This window comes from Oryzias latipes, chromosome 7 (genome assembly GCF_002234675.1).
Source record: "Oryzias latipes chromosome 7, ASM223467v1".
Lineage (NCBI taxonomy): Eukaryota > Metazoa > Chordata > Actinopteri > Beloniformes > Adrianichthyidae > Oryzias > Oryzias latipes.
In genome coordinates, this window is record NC_019865.2 from 13,864,404 (window position 1) to 13,883,515 (window position 19,112).

A 19,112-nucleotide genomic window follows, 5' to 3' on the forward strand; every position below is an offset into this window, starting at 1 on the left:
GCCTAATCTTTTGATTTTATGTCACAAAAGTGGCTTCTTCAGCAATAAGTTCTGGACAAACAATGAATGGCATTACAGGGATGGGGTGAGATCTCTGCTCACAATAACACCTCAGCAGAATATACAATAACGTCAATGCATTTTAGTGCCATTGCTGGTTTCCAGCTGAGACTGGCTCAGCTTGATGTCTACGCAGGGATGTCTTGCAAGCTGATAAATGGAATCTGGACATAAAATTACTTAAAACGAAAAATGATTAACCATGACACAATGAAAAATCATAATTCCTGTCCAAAGTAAAAGAAAACACAAAATTGATGTCAAAAAGAAGTATCATAAATGGATGGCTTCAGCTAAGTCCACCTCTCTCAAACTGCTCCTCGGGAGCTTCTGCCCTGCTTGTTTTTCCAGCTCACATTGTACAGATTGATGTTGATTACCATGACTGAGCCTCCTTCAGTCGATCAAAGTGAATTAGAGGGAACCACTACTGCAGACTAAATGGAAGAATTAGATGCTGAAGATTTCCTGGCCTCTACATGCAGCCTCCACATAAAATAAAGTTGATTAAAAAACAACTTAATTCAAAATGAGCAAATGCATTTCAGTAAACACAAAAATGTTGACATTGGTATGTACCTGTAAAAAAAGAGAATCAACTTTAACACCCCAAATGTTTTAGGAAAATAATTAATTGACTCAACTTCAACCCTTTTTCATCTTGACTTGCAAATTTGACTCCTTTTTAAAATATAAAAAGATCACAATTTGGTATTTTTTTCATGAAGAGTTAGTTGAGCATTTTTTTAATCTAAATCCGTGGCAGCAAAGAGGCCGTTCTCTTTGCGTTTTCAAACGCGCCGCCGCGCGCGTCACCGCCGCGCGCCTCGCTATCCGTGGCCGTGGTTCGTTTGAGGCACAGGGAGAGAGTGCACTTGCCTTGCCTGTGTTGACACAGGACGGATACGCGGCGATGCCCTTGCATGTGAAAGCATTTGAAGCTCCACATAAGCGGCACAATAGAGGTTCTGTGGCTCGGTGGGGGAGGATCGACGAGCATCTGCAAAAAAATCTGCCTCTGGGCAATTTTTGTGTGGTGTTCGGCAGCAGGAGCGGCCCGTCCTTTCTCCGCGGAAGCCGGGAGCTGGATTTGACATGTCGCAGGGATGTGCTGGTGAGTCGGCCGCTACAGCCGGACGCCACTGAAGCTCCAAAATGCTAATATTTATTTGTAGACACCTAAAGCAGGCAGGGTGAGACGTTTTGTAGTTAGCCTCATCGCCGAATTGCTTATTTTCTCTGTTATCGTTACATTTCGCACACAAAAGCCCTCAAAGGCTAAATCATGAAGGTAAACAGGCTAATCAGCTAGTTGAGTGATTGCTGTGCTGATAGCGTTACTGTTTCTTCAAGTACAATTATTTACACGATGTAGCCGTTTATTAGAATATGTAGCATGTTTCCCAGTTTTTCTAGTGCAGTGAACGCATCTTCATGGAATGCAATTAGAGCAGAGGAGGGAACCTTTTTTTTTTTTAAAAAAAAAAAAAACCTCATTTGCATAAAACTTCTACATCAATTTCACATCTTAAAATATCCTTTCTAAACAAAGCAGCAATTCGCTTTTGATCTGAGCTGCCGGACATTCCCAAACCAAATTTAGCTCACAACAGACGGCAAGTGACATTAGCTAACATTCTGTTCTCATTCAGTTGCTCTTTTCTTTTCTTTTCTTCTTCTCCATTTTTTTTTTGTAGCAGGAAGCCTGATGATGAAAGGAGGAAGAGATGGAGATGAGCAGGAAGCCTTTTTCTGATCAAGGAGAGATTTTAATCTGATCCAGTCAAAACAAGGTATCATTTACACGTAAGAGCTTTTACTCTGTACAGTACAACACATTACCAAGATTTGTTTTGAAGCAAAGCAGCCATCACATGCAGGCAAAACATATTCAAATTACGGCAACTGAGACCTGCCATCGCATGCAAAAAAGTAACTGCAAACAACAACAACAACAACAAAAAACTCTGCAATACTCTGCAAATAAAAAACAACAACTTCACCTTCATTCAAATAACTGTTACCTTAACCTTAGATTATTGTTAGCATGATTATTACTGATAGAAAAAACAACAACCACAGTAATACTAATATTAATCATCAACAATCCGCTTTTGTTGTGGCTTTTCTATTTGCATCTTTTTTTTGCAGTAGAAACAGTTCTTTTAATTTGTAGTTTTTCTTTTATTTGCAATGTAATTTCTTTTTATTTGTAGCTTTTTTTTGCAGCAGCATTTCTTTTCATTTGCAGCGTTTCTTTCATTTCAAAGTTTCTTTTGTTTGTTTGCAGTTACTTTTTTTTGCTGTGATGGCGGGTTTCGACCACCTTTATCAATAAACACCAGATTCCGAAAATATTGATAAAAAACAACAACATTTTTTTTTTTTTTTTTTTATGTTTTTGTTTTTGGAGGGTCCCTCAGCAAAAAGTTTTATTTTTAAGTATAATACAAATATTCTTCGTTTATACTAAAAGTGACGCAGTATAATTAAAGTTAGCTTTTTATTTACTATTAATATATCGTAAACTTAAAGCATGGAGTTAGTAAAATTCTTAAACTCCGTGTACTTGGTCTCTATAGTGTACTTGTTATTAGTGCTGTACAAGTAAGTAAAAATGAAGTTAAAAACACAAAACAATAAAATACAATAAAAAAGCTAACACCCTGGCCTCCTAAATCTACTCACGGGGGTAAAAGCCTGAGGATGCGTTACTTAAAGGGATTTCAAATCATTGAGGGGTCTGTCAGACCTCACAGAAAGGGGGAGAGCATTCTAAAGTCACCCTTAGACACAAGCCAAGTCCTGGGAACCACCAAGACCTTCTGATCTTCATCACAGGGCTGGACAAGCACAGTAAAAACCAGAAGTCAAATCTTCAAAACACATCTAAAAGACACAGGCAGCCAGTGAAGAGAACGTAGTATTGGAGAGATATGCTCACACCGTCTGGTCCCTGTTAAAAGAAGGGCAGCTGGATTTTGGAACAGCAGGTGACGGTAGAGCAGAGACCGTCCAGAGTTACAGGTTACTTTTTGCTGAGGACTATCATTGTCTTAGCGCTAGGGATTCTCTAACGCAGCCTTCTGTTCCTTCTGACAGTGTCTGAAGGTGATGGCAGAGCTGATGGAGCATCCCTGCGACTGCTCTTCACACCTGGACACGGATGTTCACCTCCTGTGTGTCTGAAGCTGCACTCTGGGCTGCCTCCGGCCCCTCCTCTCCTTCTGCCTTTCCCTGCCTGTTTTACTCCTCTCCCTGCACCTCCCTCTGTCAGCTGATCCTCCTCTTCCACCTCCGTCAAGTTTCCTCACCAGATGTTCTACTGAACCTCTCCAGTCTTCCTAGCATGGCTTGCTGTGGGCGCTCCCTGGACTCGCCGTGCACACTCGCCCTGCTCATCAGCTTCCAGTTTGCGTTTGTGCTGTATTTTTCCCTCGGGGGTTTCAGAGGTTTAGTGTCTGTTCTGGTGCACAGCACAGAGCCTGAGTTTGATTATTCTCGACCTCATGACGTCTACACCAACCTCAGCCAGCTAGGGGTTCCTCCTCCCCCACCTCGCAACTCTGGCATTGGAATTTCTGCATCAGGGCCGCCACTGAGAGACTGCCCCATCCCTTCACCCCTCCTGGGTGAGAGAAAGGCCCCATACATGCGTGACGATAGCATGTTATACAGATTCATAACCTGAAGCTTTTCCTCCCTCTCCGTCTCTGTTGCAGTTGGACCTGTTGCGGTCCATCTTTCCTCTCCTCTATCGCTGGAGGAAATCCGACTAAGAAACCCACTAGTGCTGCCAGGGGGGCGCTATCGGCCTCCGGATTGTGAACCCCGACACCACACGGCGATAGTTGTGCCCTATCGAAACCGGCAGACCCACCTCCGCGCCCTGCTCTACCACCTCCACCCTTTCCTGCAGAGGCAGCAGATCCACTACAGCATCTACATCGTACAGCAGGTCAGTGACTGCGCGCGTGTCTGCAGATGAGCAAAAATGGATCATTATTAAGACTTAAAATGTAAATGTTAAGGTTATTACTGACCTACATAAAAGACACTACCTGTTTGGAGGAATCGTTGAGTTATGTGCAAGTTATACTGATGAATTCATTCAGATAATGGTAAAATGACGCCATTTATTGATGTTTTGACCATCAATAAATGGCGTGGGAGGGTTTTCTTTTCTCTCATCAAGTTGTAATCAGCATGATCAAAACATTTTAAATATCCCTTACAATGTTTTGATTTTCCTCTTTTCAGTCAAGCAATGAGATTATCTTTACATTGAGTTTGTTTCTTGCTGGAGTGAAATCCGTGTCATGTGGATGCTTCTGTTGTGGTTTGAGCATTTTCTTAGGCATTTTTTTTTTTTGCAAAGATATAATTAAGGAGTTGGAACTTTCAAAGGAAACTTAATTTGAAGATCATTGAAAGAGGATTCTTCAGCTCATGTCATGGGTGCTTTCTGCTATAGTAGGGGTGGAGAACCTGAAGTCCAGACTAGACATGATTTGCCTGATACAACATCCTAGCTTCAGAAAAAAAAAGCAATAAATTCTAGTAATGTAGTCGGTCCATTTGTTGGTTCATAGGTCAATCTGTAAAGGATCTGCTTAAAGTCCCACTCTGATAATCTTTTGATCTTCTGTAAAAGCATTTCCAGCAGTCTTTTAATTATGATTATGCCGTTTCTTACCAAAATAAATTAAACATTTGTCGATTTCGTGGACATAGCTTCTACAGAGTGGCAGAAGGTTATTAGAAATTTGCCTCCAAGTTGTGGGCGTGACTGTTGGCACGGAGCAAACCCCATCGCCCCTCTGTTTACACTCTCTCCCGCTAGCTTACAGCCCCTCACACCCCGAGGAAACGAGGAAAACAAAGACATACATGTATCTATTTGTCTACAAGTGAATGCAACAGAATAAGGCAGAGCAGAGAGCTTGTGGCTCGGCGACTGTAACTTCTACGTCAAACCTACAAGCTTTTCCCAACTGCGTTTGTTTCCTCTGCTCCTGATTCACAATTTGAATAAAGAAATACTCAGAAATGCAATTTAAACCTAATTTCCTTTATAAATGTCCTCTATCGTAATAAAAAGGCCACAAGAAAACAATTTCCCCCGGCTTTTCACTTTAAAGTGAAAGTCTGATGGGCCTCAAAGAAACAGTTCACGTGATTTTGTTTCTTCATCTAGAATCCCTGACATACCTTTTATAATGAAATCACAGTTGCAGGTAAAAATGAGAACTATAGATGAATGGATGTCTGACAGAAGCAGCAGTAAAATCAAACAAGGTCCATTTCATATCCTGAACGTTTTCTAAAGGAAAAAAAAACAACTGTACAAAGATAATTATCTTTTGCCTAAATATGAAAAAAAACTATAAAGATAAATGAATTTTGATGCATTCTAAAAAATTTGTTTTTATTGTTCTAATATGCTTTAAAATGATATATTTTAATATGAAAATGTTGGGTATGGAATTTTATTTTTGTAGTCATAATTCAAAGTAATATGTAACTCTCAATTAATCTAGCCACAGGGGTTGCAAGCCAGTTACTTCTGTGCCGGTCCCAAGCCCGGATAAATAGAGAGGGTTGCGTCAGGAAGGGCATCCGGCGTAAAAATTGCCAAAATAACCATGCGAATCATCCACAACACTTTAGACATACCGGATCGGTCGAGGCCCGGGTTAACAACGACCGCCACCGATGCTGTTAACCTACAGGGTGTCGGTGGAAATTTGACTACTGTTGGTCGAAGAAAGAGGGGAGGCAGAAGGGTCCGTGGCCAGAGAGAGAAGGGAAAAGGCAGGAACATAGGTTTGAGAATAGGGACTCTTAACGTTGGCACAATGACAGGGAAAGGCAGAGAGCTGGCAGACATGATGGAGAGAAGGAAGGTAGATGTACTGTGTGTGCAGGAGACAAGGTGGAAGGGCAGCAAGGCACGTAGTATTGGAAGAGGATACAAACTGTTCTATCATGGTGTTGATAGGAAGAGAAACGGGGTAGGAGTGATTCTGAAGGGGGAGTTTGTAAACAGTGTTCTAGAAGTGAAAAGAGTCTCAGACAGGATGATGAGCCTAAAGTTAGAAATTGAAGGGGTGATGGTGAATGTAGTCAGGGGGTATGCGCCACAGGTTGGCTGTGAGTTAGAAGTGAAGGAGAGATTCTGGAGTGAGTTGGATGAGGTCATAGAGAGTTTTCCCAGAGGAGAGAGAGTTGTTATTGGAGCAGACTTTAATGGGCATGTTGGTGAGGGCAACAGAGGTGATGAGGAGGTGATGGGCAGGTTTGGTGTGAAGGAAAGGAATCTGGAGGGACAGATGGTGGTGGACTTTGCAAAGAGGATGGAAATGGCTGTAGTCAACACTTACTTCCAGAAGAGAGAGGAACATAGAGTGACATACAGAAGTGGAGGTAGGAGTACTCAGGTGGACTACATCCTATGTAGACGAGGTCATTTGAGAGAGGTTAATGACTGCAAAGTGGTGGTAGGAGAGAGTGTAGCCAGACAGCACCGCATGGTGGTGTGTAAGATGACTCTCGAGGTCAGGAAGAAGAAGAGAGGGAAAACAGAAAAGAAGACCAAGTGGTGGAAGCTACAGAATGAAGAAACTTGTGAGGAATTTAGGCAGAAGTTGAGGCAGGGCCTGGGTGGTCAGGATGAGCTTCCAGAGGACTGGAAAACTACAGCAGAGATTATCAGGGAAACAGGTAGGAAGGTGCTAGGTGTGTCATCTGGAAAGAGGAAAGACGGTAAAGAGACTTGGTGGTGGAATGAGGAAGTACAGGAATGCGTCCAGAGGAAGAGGTTGGCTAAAAGGAAGTGGGATGTAGAAAGGACTGAGGAAGGCAGACAGGAGTACAAGGAAGCGCAGCGTAGAGTGAAGAGAGAGGTGGCAAAGGCCAAACAGAAGGCTTACGATGAGCTATATGACAGGTTAGACACAAAGGAAGGAGAGAAGGACTTGTACAGACTAGCCAGACAGAGAGACAGAGATGGGAAGGACGTGCAACAGATAAGGGTGATTAAGGACAGAGATGGAAAGGTGCTAACAACCCAAGAGAGTGTACAGAAAAGATGGAAGGAGTATTTTGAGGAGCTGATGAACGAGGAAAATGACAGGGAAAGAAGGGAGGAAGATGTGGTTGTTGTGGAGCAGGAAGTAGCAGAGATTGGAAAGGATGAGGTTAGGAAGGCTCTGAAAAGGATGAAGAGCGGAAAGGCCGTTGGTCCTGATGACGTACCTGTGGAGGTATGGAAGTGCTTAGGAGAGACAGCAGTGGAATTTCTAACGAGGTTGTTCAATAGGATTCTAGAGAGTGAGAAGATGCCTGAGGAATGGAGGAGAAGCGTTCTGGTCCCGATCTTTAAGAACAAGGGTGACATGCAGAACTGCAGCAACTATAGAGGAATAAAGTTGATGAGCCACACAATGAAGCTGTGGGAAAGAGTAGTGGAAGCCAGGCTTAGGAAGAAGGTGGAGATCTGTGAGCAGCAGTATGGTTTCATGCCCCGTAAGAGCACCACTGATGCCATTTTTGCTTTGAGAATGTTGATGGAAAAGTACAGAGAAGGTCGGAAGGAGCTGCATTGTGTGTTCGTAGATTTAGAGAAGGCGTATGACAGGGTGCCGAGGGAGGAGCTGTGGTACTGTATGAGGTCGTCTGGAGTGGCAGAGAAGTATGTCAGAGTAGTTCAGGACATGTATGAGAGAAGTATGACGGTGGTGAGATGTGCTGTAGGTCAGACAGAGGAGTTCAAAGTGGAGGTGGGACTACACCAAGGATCAGCTTTGAGTCCTTTTTTGTTTGCTATGCTGATGGACAGGCTGACAGACGAGGTAAGACAGGAATCTCCCTGGACAATGATGTTTGCGGATGACATTGTAATTTGCAGTGAGAGTAGAGAGCAGGTGGAGGAACAGCTAGAGAGGTGGAGGTTTGCTCTGGAAAGAAGAGGTATGAAGGTCAGTCGTAGTAAGACAGAATACATGTGTCTGAACGAGAGGGATCAAGGTAGAAGCGTTAGGTTACAGGGGACTGAGGTGAAGAAGGTGCAGGAGTTTAAGTACTTGGGGTCAACAGTTCAGTGTGATGGGGAGTGTGGAAAAGAGGTGAAGAGGCGAGTGCAGGCAGGTTGGAGCGGGTGGAGGAAAGTGTCAGGAGTGTTGTGTGACAGAAGAGTGTCAGCAAGACTCAAAGGAAAGGTGTACAAGACAGTTGTGAGACCAGCTCTGCTCTATGGGTTAGAGACGGTAGCAGTGAGACAGAGACAAGAGGCTGAGATGGAGGTAGCAGAGATGAAGATGTTGAGGTTCTCCTTAGGAGTGACCAGGTTAGACAGGATAAGGAACGAGTACATCAGAGGGACGGCTCATGTTGCTTGTGTTAGCGACAAAGTCAGAGAAGCCAGACTGAGATGGTTTGGACATGTTCAGAGGAGGGATAGTGGATATATTGGTAGAAGGATGTTGGAGATGGAGCTGCCTGGCCGGAGGGCAAGAGGACGGCCAAAGAGGAGATATATGGATGTCTTAACAGAGGACATGAAGTTGGCTAATGTTAGGGTAGAAGATGTCCATGATAGAGTGAGGTGGAAAAGGATGATTCGCTGTGGCGACCCCTGATGGGAAAAGCCGAAAGAGAAAGAAGAAGATGTAACTCTCAATTGACAGTTCAAAATGCAGTTCAGGCTTGGAATATGAAAATATATTTTGCAATTTGGAAATTCAGTATGTAAATTTTCTATTATATATGTCAATAAAAAGGATTAAATGTAAACAAAATCAATTGCATTTTAAATTGTCTCAATTCAAACAACAATGCATTTTGCATTTTACAGTTCAATATTAAAAATGACACTTTAAATTCATTTTAAAGTACCTGAAAATCTATTGCATTATACATTTTATGCTGTTATGGTGTCACAATTCAAATGTAGATCCTAATGCTGAGGATAGAAGAGCTTTCCTCCTCTCAGCTCCAAACACGTCTGTTGTACAAACCTAACCTTTTCCGTCACCCATCTAGATCTAAACAGAAGTCTGTGCTCACTAGATTGGTGAATATAGACCACAATGCATTGCATTTGAACAGCACTAGATAGGCAGTTGGGGAATCCACCTCGTCTGCAACTTTATTTTCTGCGTGTGTGAAACAGTGGAATCAGTCAACACAAATTATTACTGAGCAGCTTCTGCTACGTGAGAGCGCTTGTCTCAATAAATCCGTATTAGGAGGAAGACTCCGGGTTTTGTCTGTAAACAGCAGCTTTATTTTTCTGGGATTTTATTTTTTCTGTCTCTATCCTTCCTTCCTAAAGAAACTTTCTAAAAACCTTTAATTGTTTGGCTTTTGTAAACTTTTTAGTTTTGGGCTACTAAGTTAGCGGAGTAGCCGCTTCATGTCACTGGACCGACAGATTTGCTGAACAGAATCTGGGAGTTTTTTCAAAATAAAACTTTCTTCAGGATCAGAAAATAAACAATACGGAAAGAATCTGTTATCATATTTGTTTGTTTTTTCTGTTTTGTGGCCCGGTACCAGGTGACCCCTGGTCTGCAACCCGGGCGTTGGGGACCTGTGTCTTTAAGGACACAGTAGCCCTAAAGACGTGCTGCAAAGAATCTCTTCAGAGCTGCAACACAGTTGTAGTCAGAAACACAGAAGCTAATTCATTAGCAGATACAGATTCTCTTCTCTAACCTCAGATGCCGAATAATTTCATTGGTTAGTTGAGTCTTTTTAATTGATCGACCAAAAGAAGTGGAGGAGGGATTTAGCAAATGAATGAGGGTGGAAGGCCCCGCCCTGATGAGAGTCTGACAGTTTGCATTTCAATTTGAAAGTTGAACACACATTAAGCGGAATGCTTTGCAAATGAAAATGCATTACAGCAGGGGGCGCTGTTTTACAAACAGCATGACATTTTACAATGAAATAGACTTAAAGTTACTTTAAAATGAATTTAAAGCAAACCATGTTTGGAAATGTCATTTTTTAAATGTGGAATTGTAAATTGCAAAATGTACTGTTGTTTGAATTATAACATCAAAAACCCAAGACCCATTTAAAATATAATTGATTTTGTTTTTATTTAATTTTTTTATTGTCATATTGAATTGTAAATCTTAATACTGAATTCTGAACTGCAACGTGTATTTTCATATTCCAAACCTGAATTGCATATAGAATTGTCAATTGAGAATTGCATATTACTTTAAATTATGACAGAAAAAACTTCCATAGTTGTGCTGCAACAGCATTTATAAAGCTTTGATTTATAAATGCTGTGTTTACATTTTTTTGAAAAATAAAAAAAAGATTTTTTAGCCAGATTATTTGAATGCAAACTTTTTACTTATTTAATTACTGTGTTTGCAAGATACTAGTAAGACTGAGTAAGACGATTTTGATTTTAATCAGCAGTTGGATCCTGCAGAATGATATAATCCTCTTTTGTTGGCGGGGAGGGAAGCCTTTAGCCACCAATCATCCTAAAGGGTGTTCATATTTAGGGTCAAACCTTGCTCCAGTGTTGTGTAACAAAGGTGATATGAAATAAAGTGTTAAAGGGATTACATAGAGTGCATTGTGTTCGCTCCTGTGGAAGTACCTGAGCGTGTCCATCTTTCAATCTGCCGACGCTTCTCTGTCTTCAGTGGGGGAACAGTACCTTTAACCGGGCCAAACTGTTGAACGTCGGGGTGCGGGAGGCTCTCCGAGATGAAGACTGGAGCTGCATTTTCCTCCACGATGTTGACTTGCTGCCTGAGAACGACCACAACACCTACACCTGTCACAAGCAGTTCCCCATGCATCTGTCCGTGGCCATGGATAAGTTCAGATACAGGTAAGACAGGCGGGCCAAAGAGCACATGAGCGGTCTTCAGTTCCTATGCATTTCCCTAATACATTATTTTCAAGATTGGACATGATGTGACTCTGCCAGGCTGCCGTACCCACAGTATTTTGGTGGGGTGTCTGCAGTGACCCCAGACCAGTACATGAAGATGAACGGCTTCCCTAACCAGTACTGGGGCTGGGGCGGAGAAGACGACGACATAGCTGCCAGGTAAAGTGGAAGAGTCAGACGAAGGTGCACGCCTTGCAAGATGACAGAATGCATCATAAACACAAGAGGTCTGCACGAATGGCTTGCTATGTTATTTTATCATCCTGCACTTTTCATCTCCATTTTCTGCGCTTTTTTAATCCTCATACTTTCCATACTTCTTCTTTTTCAATTTGAACTTTAATTCCCGTTTTCTGCTGTCAACTGTCATCTTCATATCTCCTTCCATCGCCATCAGTTTGCTCTAAGTCTGTTGGAATGGGCTCCATGGGTATGTCTGCACAGCTTGGTTCACGCCACCTCCTAAACAGACTGCAATCTCTGTCATTTTTCTCGTTTCTTCTCTGTGCTCCCATCTCATAATTTTTTGGTTCCTGTAACATTTCGCAAATATTTTGTGAAACTAAATACACCTAAAAAAGTGTATACCCTTCTCAAGTAGTTCAACGTGTCTGCATACAATGTTTGCTTCTTTAAATCCATGCAGTTGCATCATGTTTGAGTACTTTGGATCAAAGATGTGGGCACGGGCAAGAATGGAAAGATAATAGAAGTTTGCTTTTTTTCTTGTTCTGCTTACTTTATAGACTGAGTAGTCTGTTTTTCTTTTAGGTCAGGCATAAAATAGCACAAACAGTTTCCAGTATATTAAGCTTTGCAGCTTTTATTCTTGATAGTTGATGTTTATTGTGACATTTCTGTTGCTGATCACTCAGAGTCCGGCTGTCTGGGATGAAGATTGTGCGCCCCCCAGTGGCCATTGGTCATTACAAGATGATAAAGCATAAAGGAGACAAAGGCAATGAGCAGAATCCACGCAGGTACCTTCAGAATCATTGGAGTTTGTTTTTAACTGAACCTGATGGGGATTTTCCATGTTTTGAGAAATGTTTTTGGCCTTTCACACTGACAAACAAACACTTTGTGAGATTTGCTGCTGAGGATTTTTCCAGTAATAAACAAACAAACTTAATTTAACCAAATTTTTTTCCTAGTCTTTGATTTTATTCATTATAATCTTTTATCTTTAATCTTTTTAAACTTGTTTTTTACGCCGACAAATGGTCGAAGAGTTACAGCGTGTCAAAGAGCATGCGTTATATAGGCGTTGCCGGGGAAATCTCTGATGTTAAGGTCTAATGGCTGAAAAGCTCACAAATGTGACACGATATATTTCCTGCTCTAGATTTGACCTTCTGAAAAGGACCAGGCTGAGCTGGCGCTCTGATGGCCTCAACTCCCTGACCTATGAGCTGCTCTCCAAAGAGCTGGAACCTCTCTACACCAACCTGACTGTTAACATCGGAGAGGATCTCCGTACGCCGCGGGGCAAAGCCTTCCTCCCCATTAAAACGACCTTCTCTATCCAGCGCAGCACCAGCAGGACCAGAGCCGCGGGCGAACAGGAGAAGAGGCCCGGAGGAAGCGCAATGACAAATAACACTGTGGCCAAGCAAATCGGTCAAAAGGCGGAAAGTCCTCCGTCAAAGACGACAAACCAGACCACACAGGGAAAGCTGAAATAAGAAGAGGCATATCGGAAAGAAAGAAGGAAGGCCTGGCATCTGTGACATCAAAGAGCTGCTTAGATCAGTTGCGTTGAAGGTAGTTAGGCCTGAGATCAAAAGGGCGAAAGCAGGTTTATCCTGCAGGGGGTGCACTCAGGAACTCGGCTGAGCCCCCTCTTCCCAGCTCATCATGAATGTGACTCTGGCTCTTGTGACCGAACAGGTCTGTGGTTACGTCTGTAACGGGGCCCACAGGGAGAGTGAAGGACAACCCCGCCATTCGTTTGCGGGAGCCCTTAACGAACGCATCAATGACAATACAGCGAATAAATCCAACTCTGCATTGCAAGTTTCTAGCTGCTCCCCTGCAGACGCGCAGCTTCGCCCGTCTGCGCTGCAGTGGTCAGTCCACCTCGGTCTACAGCGGGCTTGTGTTTCTGTGCCTTCTGTCTTTTATGCGCATTTTATAGACCCGTATAGTTGCTTTTAGATGCAGATCTGCACTGGGATGGTGGGAGTGGGCGGAGTTATTAAGTTGGAACATTAATGATGAATCTAGACCTGAAGGAACTGCCGTTTTTCTAATGTATGCACAGATCAATCACTGACCAACTCCATAGTTATTGGACTATTTTAGAGTTTATATTTATATAGAGAGACTTCTTTATTTGTGTACCAGTTTGTTTCACTGTTCTTCATTTCAGTATGGTGCCTCTCTCTGACATTTAGTTCATAGACAATCAAACTATACGGGAGCTAACTCAATATCCAACCACATAGGAAAAATATTCATGCCTGGCAGATATAAACTTGGAATGATATTTGTTGTCTAGTTTGACTATATTCTTGACACATGTTCTATCTGTGGTTTGATTTCATTTATTTTAAATTTGAGATATATCAGGTACAGAAAAAAAAGCTAAGGGGCAAGTAATATTTAGGCATGCAAATACTCATTAACCAGTTTAAAGTTTTTTAATATCTGAGGTGTTGCAAAAAAAAAATCACTGTGTTAGGTTGTTGGTGGCTTCGAATTAGACGGACGACGTGCAATGTAGAGCTGTGGCTGAATGTTTGCCTCATCGCGTCCCTCCCCATTTACTAAAGACAGTCTTAGTGATCAAGAAGGGATTAGGAATAAAGATCGAATGAAATATGCTGTTCGATCCAACTGTCTAATTAAACACTAAGTTGATGAACATTTTTTTCTAGATGAGCTTTCTGAGTTAGAATCAGCTGTTTGGATCGTTTAATGTTAAGCAGCGTTTGTGCACATAGGTTGATCAGTGCTGAGGACTTGAATTGGATCACTTGTAGACTAGACCTGCTGACTGAAACTGCACAACAACAATGAAGCGCTGTAACACTGATAGGTAATGTACAAAACGAGCTTCATTTGAATGTACTTGAATTGAGGCCGTGTAATGTGTCACCGATGCAGTTCAGTAGGCAGACTTTGAAACCCACTGCAGAAACAGATTGTTTTTTCCCCTTTACTTTAATCTCTATATTTCTCTTGTACAGCGTTGTGCCTGGTGAACACAGGTCCACATCAGCGTGGGAGTCAAACATGTTCTGCAGATGCCTCAGGTTGACACAGTCTGGCAGAGCTGAGAGGAGCCAAGGACTGAATGAAGCTGCAGCGCTGTGACATGAATGCTAAGCAGAAAGATTCCCCATTCACAGGATTCAGCCACTCACTTCTTTGCAGCACTGCGTTGAGGGGGGGGGGCTTCTCACTAACGCAGTATCACATGACTTAAGTCTGACGGCTTAAAGGAATAGAACATCTCAGAATTCTATCCTCTGATGGAAATGTTAGCAGGGGAGTTCAGAAATTCTAGGATTATTCAGAAATGTTGATTAATATGGAGGGATGTGTACATTGTCATGACATGACTTTCAGAGAGACGATAGAGCCTAATATTGAAGCTTTATGCAATGTGATTATTTAATTGCTTACAGATTTCCTTCATTTATGATATTGCCTGAGACAAATCCTATATGACGTGACACTGAAAGCTTTTAAGAACTTTATATAATCTGAGCAGATTATTCAGCAAACCCTCTGCTTACCTGGAAATTGTTCCATATTTAATAATTAGGTCCCTTTTTTCTTTTTATTCTCTTGCAGAGTGTTGGATGCATAATGTGGTGTGAAATCCAAAATCTGTAAGGAGCTTTTACAACTGTAATGTTTAAAGTTATGATATTCTGTTGAAACTAATTTAGCATGTGACAGGAAATCCGCCAAGATGACAGAGATATTTGCTCATAACGACTTCATGGCACATAAATCCTAATAATAGACCACTTTGCTTATAAAATGTTAGATTTGTTTGCTTTTTTCTTTTAGTTTCTTTTTTTTTTAGGTCGCCTTATCTCCTGAGCATATCTTGAAAATTAAAGATGACGTTTTGCGTGTGTGTCCAGAACCGAGTCAGCAAAAAACGAAAAAAAAAAAGCAGCTATGGGTTATGATGCACTTTAGGACAAAGTTGTGACATAACTGTATATCAATAAAACACGTACTAAAAATGCGCATTTCTTTGCATTCCTTCTATGATGAGCACTCACAGCTCTATAAATACTCTTTGCTTATGCGGGATGCACCTCTCACAACACTTGAAGCCTCTTAATGAATGTAGGTTAGCATTCTGATTAGTGCTGCTCCAGTTCAAACAGCGCACAGATCAAATGCTCTCACCAAGCTGATAGATTAGCAGCCATATACTAGCAGAAACACATGCTATACAGCAGTTTCAGCTCCACTGTTACGTCACACTGAGCATTACGGGTCTTGATGTTCTGTGTGGACGCAGAGCTGGATTAGAAAGTTGGATATGACCTCTTTGCGAAGAGATTGTAACCCCCAGCTCTGTGTGTTCAGTGTGTTTCGTAATCAAAATGCCGGATGACTCACAGGGAGGGAAGCAAACGTCAACCTATGTAACGGCTGGTCCAACGCAGCACAGTACTACCCATACCAGATAAGAAGTTACCGTGACGACACCCGGATGGGGGCCAAACAACCTCAACCGACGGCCCTGATGTTCAAAATTACAAACGGGTAAAGTGAAGGCTGTACTTATAAAAGTTTCAAATGCTCATTACATGTTTCTTTGTTTTTGTTTTTTTCAACTTTCTGAAGTTTTAGACAAATCTGCAACATCAGATGACAACAAGAAGTACATGATCTAATGCAGGGTCTGCTACCTTTACCAGTAAAGAGCCATTTGGGCCTGTTTCTCACTAATCAAAAGCTATCGAGGGCCGCAGTCTCATAGGAAAATCTGATACTGCTTTGTATTAATTCATTTTTATAGTAAATAGGAATTACAATTCTGATTTATTTATCATGAATAAAAGCATATAAAGAGAAATGTTTTAGCAGCTACCTTACTGTGTAGCATAAGGAAATGTGTATTAAATATATGAAATAAACTGAGCAATCAGAAAAGATCAAACTTTTTTTTTTTACCATAGTTTTGCTTAGTATCTGAAATTTCTGTATTGTAGGAAGCATATAGTGAGAAAGGAAGGCCTCTTGATGTCAGCAGGGATGTATAAAACCTTTACATAGCTCCTACTTCTAGTAGCACCTTACCCATACATTTGTAAACCTAACTATTTAATAACCAATCAATGCTAATTAACTAACCCTTCTTGTAAAAACTATTGTTATTTTATTTTTTTTAAACCAGAGAGCCACTATAGAGGGGTTAGGAGCTACACGAGACTCTGGAGCCTCAGACTGCAGGTCTAAGGCTTTTAAAAAAGGGTAAAAACACCAACTTAAATGACATTTGAAGTGTACTCTCCATAAGATCACAGTGTCAAAAACTCCTAATAAAAAAAACAAAAAAAAGTAAAAAAAAATTGTGATCATGATATATTTTGCTTCCCACAAAAACCTAATGTTAGAAGACATGATAGGGCTAATATCATCTTTTGAGGTCACGTCCTTTGGGATGTTGTCATACAGTGATGGCTGCAGTGGCTAGAATTTCCTTTCCTCCAGCAGCCTGACACATCAGCCCGCTGAAGATGGCGTTGCAGGCAGACACACTGAACATGGCTGATACAGCCATTGGTCACCTCCTGTTACTGTTTGGCTTAGGAGACACAGCTGACCTCTTTCACACACTGCAGTTCTGTGGCCTTACAGCACACAACACTCAATGCAGACACACACACTAAATAGAATTTAATGTTATAATTCATACGAGGTATTTACAATAACTAATGTCAGGTTTTCCTTTATTAAATATTGAGAAGATCAGATTCTCTATAAAGTAATAAAAAAATAACATTTAGTCAAGCACATGTTATCATTCAAGTCAGAGGTTTGCAACCTTTCACAACAAAAGAGCCATTCGGTCTAGCTACCTACAAACCAAAAGTCAGTGAGAGCCATTTTGAAAAATACACTTTATTTAAGTTTTCTTCAGCATTAAGCCTTTCATTTAAAATGTATCTTTTAAAATTTTTACAATCATTGAATGATAGTGATACATAAATTTAGTGCTGAAGGAACATATTTACTTTTACCACAGGTTCCTTTCACGATAAAATACACAATTTGTCAAAATCAGACACAGATCTGCTACTGTCCAAAATCCTTTTTTTCTTAATATGTGCATTTAAATGCAATTATATACTTTAAGAAAGTTGTCTCTGAACAGCAAGTGGACACTTGTTTAGCAGAAAATCAGAATTAGATCTTTGTGTGCATCATTTATCAGACTATTTAAAAATCTAAACATAAATAACAACTTTACCTAAGCAAACTAACCCAAACTACAAACCCATTATCTATGTAATTTGTTAAAACATTTTCTTTAAAGCCAAATAATCACAATGGAGGGATAAGCATGTGGCTGCAGAGCATCAGGTTGCAGATCCCTGATCTAAGTCATAAACATTTTAGATCAGCATAGTCCATTTCAGGCAATGCCAAACAGGTCAGTTTGTCATAATTGTATTAAAATATGGGCCTTTATAAGTAACCAAAAGTCTAGCATTAGATTAATTTGTTTGATCTGAAGAGAATTTGTGCTTCTTTTGTTTAGTTTCTGGGATTTTAAAGTCATGCTTTGTCTTGTGTTCAGGTTATGCTTTGCTTTCCCTCAGTCACACCAGATGTCTTTTTCAACCATCTGCAGCTTTTACTGTTTCAGTTAATTGCTCTCTGCCTAGTAAAGCTAATGTCATTCACTTGCTTAATGTTTTACAGCTTCTTTTTTTTTTACAGATACAGTATATATTTGTAGTTAGTATACACAAGAACATGAAACTGTCCAAAATCTCAGTTTTGAGTGGACATTTTTAATGTTTTTGGTGCAAAAATCATTAAACTTGTGAACAGTTTTTAAGTTTTAGAACAAAAGATCAAACATGTAGAGACAAAAAAAGTATAAATCCACAAACAAAGCATAGACTATGTCAAAACCTTTTAAACGATGTCTAAAAACACACGTGAAACTTCACTGAACTATGAAGTTCCAATGATTTATTCCAAGGGTTTTGGCACTTGTGTCATAACTCTTGTTATGATTGTTTTAAATTAAATGTTTCAAAGCCAAAAACTTTTAGAAACCTTCCGTTAAATTTTAATGAAGACAATGCTTATTAAAAGGGTCAGTTTTATTCCTGCGTTAACAGCCGATGTGATTGGCAAACTCGCCGGTGTGGTCAGGGACTTCTGAGGGTTAAATTCCAGAGTATTTTGAAAAACTTTTCTCACTGGAAAAGTCTCGGGGTCTCCCCAGAGGAGCTGGAAGAAGTGGCTGGGGCTAGGGAAATCAGGGCATCTTTGCTTAGATTGCTGCAACTGCAACCCGTTCCCAGATGAGCGGAAGGAGATAGATGGATGGATGGATAGATGGAGTTTCTCACATGAAAAACTTTTATAACATATTTTAATATATTTTATAATATATTATGTAGGTGTTATAGTCTTAGAATTAAAAAAAACATAGTTTTGCTGTTGTCATTGTTTAATTAACAAAGAATACCCAAAAAATCAAGAACATCTACATCGCTACATTTCACTAAGTTGTTTAGTTGAAAGCATTTTGTTTGCTTCGGGCACATTCTTTTATTCTGAAACAGAGTAATCTGTTTCTACACCCACATGATTTGCCTTCAGACATGATTGAATGAGAAGCTTGTCACTGCACCAATGTAATAACTTGCTGGGAGATTATCCATCTTCTAAGCGTCTGGCTAAGTTTACCGGTCTAGTGGTGGTTGAATACTTTTCAAATTAGTGCAGCTATCTGCTGAATGAGAGAAAGCAGACAGACATATTACTAAAATTACGCTCTGTTGGTATGACTCATTACCACGCATCAATGTGAACATGATAGTGGGTAACAACATTTAGTTATGTAACCGCTCTTCCTACACTGCTCCGAAAAAAAAGGAAAAAAAAACCCATCACATCAGTTGATAAC

At 40.7% G+C, this 19,112-nt stretch overlaps 1 protein-coding gene across 3 annotated transcripts; it reads left to right on the forward strand.

Moving 5' to 3' along the window:
• Positions 1 to 862: 862 nt before the first annotated feature.
• On the forward strand, positions 863 to 15,196 carry b4galt3 (beta-1,4-galactosyltransferase 3). Of its 3 annotated transcripts, none has more exons than XM_011477163.3 (8): positions 863 to 1,174; positions 1,758 to 1,866; positions 3,163 to 3,692; positions 3,783 to 4,018; positions 10,734 to 10,924; positions 11,024 to 11,146; positions 11,863 to 11,967; positions 12,333 to 15,196. In XM_011477163.3, the coding sequence occupies exons 3-8, from the start codon at positions 3,227 to 3,229 to the stop codon at positions 12,670 to 12,672; spliced, it is 1,461 nt and encodes a 486-aa protein (XP_011475465.1). In that variant the 5' UTR covers positions 863 to 1,174; positions 1,758 to 1,866; positions 3,163 to 3,226; the 3' UTR covers positions 12,673 to 15,196. The 3 variants fall into 3 exon arrangements, with proteins under 3 accessions (XP_011475465.1, XP_011475464.1, XP_004070786.1); XM_011477162.3 differs by having other exon boundaries at positions 1,758 to 1,853; XM_004070738.4 differs by having other exon boundaries at positions 1,761 to 1,853.
• Positions 15,197 to 19,112: the final 3,916 nt, after the last annotated feature.